Source organism: Aythya marila (assembly GCF_965140915.1).
Source record: "Aythya marila genome assembly, chromosome: 30".
Taxonomy (NCBI): domain Eukaryota; kingdom Metazoa; phylum Chordata; class Aves; order Anseriformes; family Anatidae; genus Aythya; species Aythya marila.
Genome location: NC_139071.1, coordinates 180,865 through 191,450, shown reverse-complemented (window position 1 = coordinate 191,450; position 10,586 = coordinate 180,865). Strand labels below are relative to the sequence as shown.

At 49.6% G+C, this 10,586-nt stretch overlaps 1 protein-coding gene across 1 annotated transcript; it reads right to left on the bottom strand.

Annotated features, from left to right (window-relative positions):
- Positions 1-345: 345 nt before the first annotated feature.
- On the bottom strand, positions 346-1,278 carry LOC309888835 (olfactory receptor 14C36-like; the record flags this gene model as incomplete). The annotated part of the gene is made up of 1 exon (XM_082781440.1): positions 346-1,278. The coding sequence occupies one exon, from the start codon at positions 1,276-1,278 to the stop codon at positions 346-348; it is 933 nt and encodes a 310-aa protein (XP_082637566.1).
- Positions 1,279-10,586: the final 9,308 nt, after the last annotated feature.

Sequence of the window (10,586 nt, the reverse complement as noted above, 5' to 3'; positions counted from 1 at the left end):
GGAGGACAAGGAGGCAAAGCTCTGCTGGTGCCCAAGTAAGAGAGAAATACTCCACCTGTGGAAGGGCTGGGCTGGCAGGGAAGTGGCACAGGACAGGCACTGGTCTCTTTCTTCTATTGCCACTCAGGGAGGCTTGAGACCGCAGGTCAGTGTCCATACTGCCCACAGGTGCCTGCAGTCCTGTATCCTGAGATCCATCTGGTCTCCTTCTGTACATAACATTTTTACTTTGTTTCTCACAGTTTGGGGGCTGCATTGGTGGACCTGGAACATGGCACTGAAAGGCTGTGTCTCCCACCGTGTTTTTTTTGGTGAGTTTTTCCCATTGCAGCAGCAGAGCAGCAGCTAATTGCTCCTGGAAGAAAACTGAAACAGCTTCTTCAGTGCATGTTTGAGCTCCTGGTTCCTCATGCTGTAGATGAGGGGGTTCACTGCTGGAGGTACCACCAAGTACAGAACTGCCACCGCAAAGTCCAAGTATAGGGAGGAGGTGGCGGGGGGCTTCACACCGGCAAACACAATAGTACTGACAAACAGGGAGACTACCACAAGGTGAGGGAGGCATGTGGAAAAGGCTTTGTGCAAGCCCTGCTCAGCAGGGATCCTAAGCACGGCCCTGAAGATCTGCACATAGGATAACACAATGAAAACAAAACAGCCAGCACCTAAACAAAAGCTAAATGCAATACACCCAACTTCCCTGAGGTAGGCATCTGAGCAGGAGAGCTTGAGGATCTGGGGGATTTCACAGAAGAACTGGTCCACAGCATTGCCTTGGCAGAGGGGCAGGGAAAATGTACTGGCTGTGTGCAGGACACCATGGAGAAAGCCACTGCCCCAGGCAGCTGCTGCCATCTGGGCACAAGCTCTGCTGCCCAAGAGGCTCCCATAGTGCAGGGGCTTGCTGATGGCAACATAGCGGTCATAGGCCATGGCGGTGAGAACATAAAATTCTGCTGTAATCAGGAAGACTAATAGAAAGACCTGGGCAGCACACCCTTGATAGGAGATGGTCCTGGTGTCCCACAGAGAATTGGTCATGGCTTTGGGCAGAGTGGTGGAGATGCAGCCCAGGTCAAGGAGGGCAAGGTTGAGGAGGAAGAAGTACATGGGGGTGTGCAGGTGGTGGTCACAGGCTATGGCGGTGAGGATGAGGCCGTTGCCCAGGAGTGCAGCCAGGTAGATGCCCAGGAAGAGCATGAAGTGCAGGAGCTGCAGCTCCCGCGTGTCTGCGAATGCCAGCAGGAGGAACTCACTCACAGAGCTGATGTTGGGCATTTGCGGGTTCTGGACATGGACACTGCCGAATGAGAAAAATAAATAAATAAATAAATAAATAAATAAATAAATAAATAAATAAGGAGTGTTAGGAGTAAAGTCTGTGAGAAAAATTCAGTTAATTCCCAGTTAAAGCCTTACATTTCCTGTTTCCAAGAGGACCTTTGTGTCTCTCCCTGTCTGGAGTCCTGCTGTGTGCTTGCTGAGTGTCCTGTACACTGCAGCCTCCTCTCCCCATCAGCTCCCAGTGAGCCTGCTCTGCTGCATTCGAGGTTCCAGGAAGGAAGGTTCCTGGGAAGTGGCTCCCTCTGTTGAGTGAGGGGCATTTGGCTGTGTGACTCTGTGTGCGTCTTCCCTGTTCAATACCCAGGAGGCAAAATCAGCAGGTGGATCGTGCATGTCTGGCAGGGAGCATCTCCTCCTGCTTCACCCGTCGTGCACAGCACTCCTTGTCAGAATCAGACACCACCAGCTGCCACGCTGGGGAAGGGGGAGAAGCAGGCATGGGCAGGCAGGGCAGACCCAACCCAGTGCAGAAGCTGCAGTGTTGGTAAGGTAGAGCCTGTCCTCACAGACCTGTGCCATCTGGCTGGCACAGCCAGGAGAGGGACAAGAGCTCTGGAGTGGAAGAAACATTTGGAATATGCTCCTTGTCATATGGTAGGAATTTGGGGGTAGGACCTCTGTGGAGCCAGGAGTTGGACTCAGTGATCCTTGTGGGTCCCTTTCAACTCGGGATATTCTATGATTCTGTGATTCTGTGCCTTCTTCCATGGAGGAAGGTGGAAGGGGCCTGCAGCAAATGTGTCTACTTACACAGAGATTTAGGGTTCAGACACCCCATATTTTCAGCCCATAGGTTATATATGCCATGATAGAAACTGTGAAGGAGTTTCTGGGGAAGAGATGAGACCAGGGGCTGCTGCAAGGAAGGTGCCTGCACTGCAGGGAATGGCAGGGAGGGAGCAGCTCCCTCTCACTGCCTGCCAATGTCCCTGCTGCCTGCAGCTGTCCTGTCAACAGCTCTTTGTCTGTCCCCATGTCTCCTCCTGTCCATGCTCACAGACCCCATCCCATCCTCTGTGTGCCCAACTCTGTCCTGCAGACACCTCCTGGGGATGGGGACAGCTCTGGGGACATCCCCCTCTCAGTAGGTCCTAAAGAACAGTTCTGAAAAGCCCTGGAGCAGTCTGTAAGGAGAGAGAAGGGAAGGGACACTCTCAGGTTTGTCACTAACTTGTTTATGTCTCATTCCAATGCAATAGGAAGCTCCGTTACCTGTGCAAACACAACCATTATCTTAACACAGAGCCTACCCCACAATCAGACTATGAAAGCACAGGCAGAGAATGCAGAAAGAGCCTTCTCTTTGCGGGCAACACCTGCCCTGCCCTTCCTCTGCTCAAGCCCCTGGGCAGCTCGTCAGGCAGGCTGAGTGCTGTGTCTGGCAGGCAGCAGAGACCATGCCCCGGCACACAGCCCCTGGGGCACAGCAGGGACCCTGCTCTGCACCACAGCCCTGGGCACCCCTGCAGCTGCCCTGAAGCACCTTCTCCTCCACACCGCACAAGCCACATGAGACATCCTGGCAGCTCCTGGACAGGCATAGACATCCCGCATCCAGAAGCCTTTTCCAGGAACCTCCCCTGCACTGTCCTGCAACCAGATACTTACCGTGGGCAGAGATGTGAAGGTTTCTCCTGCACTGAGCTCTCCTCTGCGTGCACCCTCCAGGCTGCCTGGAATCCCTTTCTGCCTGGGTGCCTGTGGTCAGAGCCCCCAGCCCTGCTGCGCTGTGCAGAGGAACTGCTCCTGGGCAGAGCTGTCTCTGCACCAGGGCCCTCTTGCCAGGAGCTCTCTCTGTCCCAGGAGACTGGCCCAGCTCAGCAGCACAGGCCCAGCCCAAGGCATTGGAATCACCCCTCTGGGGCTTTGCTGATGAGCCCACAAACCTCAGGCACTCAGAGACAATTGAAGACATCTCTCCAGAAGTCCAAGTCAGATGCAAGTTTCCTGCAGTGTCCCCCTGAGGGCCAGCACTGACACAGCCTCTCTTGGAGCTTGTTAGAGCAGAACACTGGAGGCAGTGAGGACAAGGAGACAAAGGCAATGTGAAGGTGACACTGAGGTGTAGACAAAGTGGATGCGTTTCACCAAGCACCAGGGCCAGGCCTTGACCTTCAGCCTCTGTGAAGGGAGATCCCTTCCCTTCACACACTGCTCAGGGCTCTTCCTGGGGCAGTAGGAGATGGGGATGTGCATTGTCAAGTGCAGGAGAATGGTACGACCCCTTCCAGGTTCATGGGTGGGGACAAGGAGACAATGAAGCCCTGGTGCTTTAGCAATAAGCCGTCTCCTCATAAGCCTCAGTGACAGAGGCAACAGCCATAGCCATGTACACAAAGACTTTAGTTCTGTTCAGACTTTCAGCCTTCCATAGCCCTTGCTTCTCTCCAAACCAGGATATCACAGAATCACAGAATCACAGGATTTCTAGGTTGGAAGAGACCTCAAGATCATCGAGTCCAACCTCTGACCTAACACTAACAGTCCCCACTAAACCATATCCCTAAGCTCTACATCTAAACACCTTTTAAATACTTCCAGGGATGGTGACTCCACCACTTCCTTGGGCAGCCTGTTCCAATGTCTAACAACCCTTTCGGTAAAGAAGTTCTTTCTAACATCCAACCTAAAACTCCCCTGGCGCAACTTAAGCCCATTCCCCCTCGTCCTGTCACCAGGCACGTGGGAGAACAGACCAACCCCCACCTCGCTACAGCATCCTTTGATGTATCTGTAGAGAGCAATAAGGTCGCCCCTGAGCCTCCTTTTCTCCAGGCTGAACAAGCCCAGCTCCCTCAGCCGCTCCTCGTAGGACTTGTTCTCCAGACCCCTCACCAGCTTCGTCGTCCTTCTCTGGACCCGCTCAAGCACCTTGATGTCCTTCTTGTAGCGAGAAACTGAACACAGTACTCGAGGTGCGGCCTCACCAGAGCCGAGTACAGGGGGATGATCACCTCCCTAGCTCTGCTGGCCACACTGTTTCTTATGCAAGCCAGGATGCTGTTGGCCTTCTTGGCCACCTGAGCACACTGCTGGCTCATATTCAGCCGACTATCAACCATCACTCCCAGGTTCTTCTCTGCCTGGCAGCTCTCCAACCACTCATCTCCCAGCCTGTAGCTCTGCTTGGGGTTTTTGTGCCCCAGGTGGAGGACCCGGCACTTGGCCTTGTTAAACTTCATGCAGTTGGCCTCAGCCCATCGGTGCGGCCTGTTAGAAATGGCTCAGGATTCAAATTAAGATTAAATAAAAAAATAGGATTTATTAAAAGAATAGAGGTAAGCAAACAGCTCTGGGTGCACCAGGAGTCTCCGCTCTACCAGGACGCACACCAGTTACATCAAGTAGCTGATTTTTATGCTCCTAGACTAATACATATTCATTACTACTTCTAAAAAAAACAGGTTATTATAATTAGCTTCCGGGGTCCAGTCCCTCCTACTGGAGCATGCGCATCAGTCTCCGGTGGCCCCTCTGGGGGTCTCTAGGGGTCTTTCATGCTGAAGGCTCATAGTCTTCCTCTCCAAGTTTTTTTCTCGTCCTTCCCCTTTGTACTCCCTTGGTACCGTATCAAGCTTATAGAACATCCCCTGCAGGTCTTGTCTCCTAGCCGTCCTTCAGCTTCTTTTTTTTCTTCTTCTTAATCTCTTGGCCACCTAGCCAGATATCAGAGGCCTGCATAGTATCCCATAACACTCACTGGTTGTTATCAGTTGTTCTGAAACCCCCAGACATCAAAGACTTCATACAAACACAAATAGCTTTCTTATTGACACTTCACGAGTAATTAAAACATTCCTCACCAGCCATTCACAGGGACAGTCACACCTATAGCCGTGTTAAATTAATCTCCAATAAGACAAAAAAAAAGGCTGTAACTGTTAGAAATAGAAGTTCGGAATAACAAAAGCAAACAGGTTCATAAATTTGAGGAGTATTTTCTGAAGACTTGATAAATTGACTAGAATGAGGGGGAGACTGGGACACACTGCATCTGTGGTTCAAGAATTAAATTGCCAATGCAGGGCCCAGAGGCAGACAAGACTGTTCTTTATGGACACAAATTGTTAAAACATTCCTAACAAGCCTATCCAGATCCTCCTGCAGAGCCTTCCTACCCTCAAGCAGATTGACACACGCACCTAGCTTGGTGTCATCTGCAAACTTACTGAGGGTGCACTCAATGCCCTCGTCCAGATCATTGATGAAGATATTAAAGAGGACCGGCCCCAGCACCGAGCCCTGGGGAATGCCACTAGTGACTGGCCTCCAACTGGATTTGACTCCATTTACCACGACTCTTTGGGCCCGGCTATCCAGCCAGTTTCTAACCCAACAAAGTGTACGCCACGAGCAGCCAGTTTCTTGAGGAGAATGCTGTGGGAAATGGTGTCAAAAGCCTTGCTGAAGTCAAGGTAGACCACATCCACAGCCTTTCCCTCATCCACCAAGTGTGTCACTTTGTCATAGAAGGAGATCAGGTTCGTCAAGCAGGACCTGCCTTTCATAAACCCATGCTGACTGGGACTCCCAGTAGGGACTCCCAGACCTGTACCTCTTTACCGGATAGCTGTAAGCACTTTTCCATGTGGTGTCCGCTTGATTTGAGCTTAGTCTGATAACTCAGATCTTCTTGGTGGCCATGCTCTTTGTAAGGCAGCTCTGCAGGAAGTTGGCCTGGTACCTAGTGGGCAGGCACCACTGCTCCTATGGTATCCCTCGTGGTGCCCAAACCCTCCTCCTCCTGGACACTGCTCACTTAGCAAGGTCCCAGTCAGCCCTGATGTGTGGGGTTCCTCTTCCTCTGGTGCAGGACTGGGCTCTTCTTCTTCTTTAAATGTCAAGAGGTTTCCCTAGGCAAAATCCTACAGTTTCTCAAGGTCCTCCCACACTGATGCTCCATTCTGTCAGCCATTCATGTCTTCAGGCAGTTGGTTCAACCTTCGTGTGGTTGTGCTATCCCTGACAAGACAGCAGTACCAGGAGTTACAGGAACATTTGGGTAATAGAGGAGTAACCAGTTAAATGGAATTGCAGCACAGATTCACAGATGGGCAGGGGATGGAAGGCTGCCAAGTTCCACTTCTTCTGTGTTTCCTTCTCATGCATGTTGTCAGTTTGTCTGGGGCTGTGTCCTGAATGTTATGGGGCTGTGCAGGTCAAAATTAAAAGGGCTAAAGCCCAGCTGGAATTCAGTCTGTCTGTTACTGTCGAAGACAATAAAACTGTTCATATAAACACTTTAAATAAGGGAGGATTAAGGAGAATCATCATCCTTTATTGGATGTGGTGGGAAACCTGGTGACAAGAGATGAGGTAAAGGCAGAGGTACTTAATGCCTTCTTTGTCTCAGGCTCTAGCCGCATGACCAGTTCTTCCCCCAAACATTTCTTCCTCCTCATGGCCTGTGCCAACCTTCTAGGGTGGTCTGTGTCATTTTTTTTTTTTTCTCTCTTGCTCCTTCCTACTATCAAATAAAGCTTCCTACTATCAAAGAAAGGGTGGAAACCACTCCTGAAGTAGGCATCCCAACCCACCAGGCTCCTTGCGGCCTGGCAGACAACCAGACACGTGTCACCTCAGCAGCATCTTCCAAGCCAAGGGCCTGCTGCTGGCCTTGCAGCTTCGTGGCTAGACACACCCAAGCCTTGTGGCTCCTGCTCTCCAGTCATGGACTCAAGCAGAATCACAGAATCACAGAATCACAGAATTTCTAGGTTGGAAGAGACCTCAAGATCATCGAGTCCAACCTCTGACCTAACGCTAAGGGACAGGACAACCTATCTTGGTGCCTTCTTTCTGTCTGGGTCCTCCTGGGTTTGTAGGCAGAGGGGATCCCACAGTCAGCATGCCAAGCAGGTGCCTTCTGTTGGCCTAGCAGGGCCACTGGAGATGTCCGCACAAAAGTACAGATCCCAGGGAGAAGTCAAGCTACTTCAGACAGAAGTGACCTCACACTCCCTTTCTGTGACATGTTCCTGCTGCTGTCCTATCCACTGCAGAGACAGAAGTGACCTCACAGTCCCTGCCACAGTCACATTCCTCCTGCTGGAGCAGGAGATCCTGAGGCAGAGCTTACCTCCCTCTACTCTCCTAGGGACTAGATTTTACCTTTCTGTGTTTTATGGATTAAGCAAATTTTAGATGGAGTAGATACAGTGTTTGATGTTCTGCTTGTGGTGTCAGGTCTCTGATTAGGGTATGTGCAAGCATTATTGTTTAGGGTTATGTTTAGGTCTGGCAAGAAGTCTAGGCTTAAACAGAGCAATTTAATGTTAGTGTTAGGGTCAATGATTAGGGTGAGAAAGAGAGTAAATGTAGGGGAAAGGGGCTAAGGGGCTATGGGCTGAGTTTTTCTTCAGGTGATACTTTGATTTCTGCATTACAATAGTGGAGTCCTGTCAGGGTGTTTGTGTAATGTTTAGGTTGAGGGATTATTGTTACAGTTGAAAATAATGTAAGGACCATACAAGACTGTTTGAAGTCAGTTTTATAGCAGCATCAACATTACATGAACCCTCTTACCTCTCCAAAGGTAAGCTTCAAAGCTCCTCTTCCCTTCCTCTTCTCTCCCAAAAATCTCACATCTGTCCTGGCCAGGCTACTCCCGACCTCCCCATATCAGTCATCTAACTGGGATCAGCTTTCTGATGGCTTCACTGTATCAGAGTATCTGTCTTACCTTCGTTGGCTGCTCTATTCTGTAGTATTACAATACTCTATACGCTATACTCTGTTGGCTATTCTAGTCTGTTACTATGAAAGTCTCCTTTTTTGTCTGCCCTTTTTTGTTTGGGCAGCTAATGGGAGGCCATGATTACAGACAGGTAAAGGCACTGTGCTGAGAAAAGTCTTGGTTTGTTTTGCTGAAGCAGAAGGCCAAGGCCTGACCCCAGCCACTGGGAGGGGAGATCCTGCACCCCCAGCACCTCCATGTCTCACTCAGGGCTCTTCCTGGCGTCTGTGGGGTAGGGGAAGATGCCCATAGTATCATGCAAAGGACAATGTTATGACATCTTCCGGTGTTTGCACAGGGTTGAAAGGAGAATACTTGGTCCCAATGCCATGAGTATAACACATTTCCTCATAAGCCATGGCCAAGGGGACAAAGGTGTCAGTGCTGCTGTGGCCTTCCATTCTTGTCAGAGCCCTCTGCCTACCCCTCTGCAGGCTTTCCTATGCTGTCCCACACTTCTCTGAAGGTTGCAGACAGGCACTTCTCTTCCCCACCTTGCTCTCACTCCGGTATTCCCATGATTTCACGGATGCCTCTCCACTCTCACCAGCTGTTCCTTGTTCCACAAGGGTGTGGGCTGATCCAAACTCCCTCTGGGTGACCCCTAGACCACATGGCTGGCTCATGTTCAGCCGAGCATCCATCAACACTCCCAGGTCCTTTTCCTTTTCACAGTCTTCCAGCCACTCTGCCCCAAGCCTATAGCATTGCATGGAGTTATTGTGGCCAAAGTGCAGAACCCAGCACTTGGCCTTCTTAAAACTCACCCCATTCACCTCAACCCAGCAGTTCAGCCTATCCAGATCCCTCTGAAGGGCCACCTACAGATCCTCAGGCAGATCAACACTACCTCCCAACTTGGCGTCATCTGCAGAATTACTGAGGATACACTTAATCTCCTCATCTAGGTCATCAATAAAGGCATTAAAGAAGATAGGTCCCAGTACCAACCCCTGTGGGATGCCACTTGTAACAGGATGCCAGCTGGACTAACCAAAAATCTTGGTTAAAACCTTTGAGGAGAGCCTTTATGGGCTTTGTATGAACAATGATGGCAGTGTCACAGATAATCATACAAACATGGGATCATAGGATCATAGAATCATAGAATGGTTTGGGTTGGAAGGAACCTTAAAGATCGTCTTATTCCAACCGCCCTGCCATGGGCAGGGACACCTCCTACTAGACCTGGTTGCTCAAAACTGTTAGGCCGCAGCAGAAGGAACAAATGTAGCCGACTCCATATCAGTGGTATAGCATAGTTCTCTTCTATTGTCCAGATAGCGCATATTTATACAGATTGTTATAATTATGCCTATTAGTCACTTACTGATTGGCTAAGCCTAAAAGGTTATTTTAGTTTGTGTTCCCCCTACTTGCGGTTACATACGGACATAGCTTCCTCATATTTCTGGCAGTTGTTTTCCCCTTAGAAACCTCCTCTTCGAGATAAGGACATTCTTTCTTTGCCGCGTAGGCACCTTTGTCACTTCTCTCGGTACTTTTCCACTCCTCAGTTATGCTAACTGAGGCCTATTCTTAAAACAAACTCTGGTCAAACAATTGCTCTGTGGATACATGTCCATGTCCCACAGACCAATTCCCAACACAAAACTCGTTCCAACCTGTCCTTGAACACTTCCAAGGATGGGACATTCACAGCTTTTCCAGGCAACCTGTTCCAGTGCCTCACCATCCTCAGAGGAAAGAATTTCTTCCATATATCTAATTTAAACCTACCCTCTTCTAGTTTAAAGTCATTACTCCTTGTCCTATCACTACACTCCCAGACAAAGACTGTCTCCCCAGCTTTCCTGTAGGTCTTCTTTAAGTACTGCAAGGTTGCTCTAAGGTTTATCCGGTGCTAAGTAGTACCAGTTCTCTCAGCATGCCTTCATAGCAGACATGCTCCAGCCTCTTGATCATCTTTGTGGCCCTCCTCTGGACTCGTTCAAATAATTCCATGTATTCGAAATGCCATGTTAAACCACAGCAGTCTTTTTGGCACCCGGTGTGGGGCACGAAGGGTTGAGATAATGACAGATCTTACCAGAGAGTGCTAAAATCAAGTTGTTATAAGCATTAGACCAGTTTAATAGTTGCTGATCACAGTGTCGATGTTTTGGATCTCAGGTCTGTTGGGCTTGTTTTCAGAAATGTGTTGTATAGCACATTACTTGCTGCATGTGTTCCTGCTGTGCTGTTTATCATTTCTGGGGCTGGTTTAAAGGTAGTTTGCTATGTTGTGTAATGCTGGCTTATGAGTCTGTAAAATCACTGGTCATGTGACAAATCTGTTATTTGTACTGAGCATTGCCATCACCTCCATACCTCAGGAACCATCACTCAGAAACTATTAAGCATTACACTCTTGACTTTTTTGCTTTAGGCAGCCAGTCTAGGGGGAGAAAAGGGAGGGACACTTCTCCACTTATTCACTCTCCCTTTCTCCTTCACCTCCCCTTTCTCCTCCAGGCTAATTACACTAGCTCTGCAAGGCTTTGAA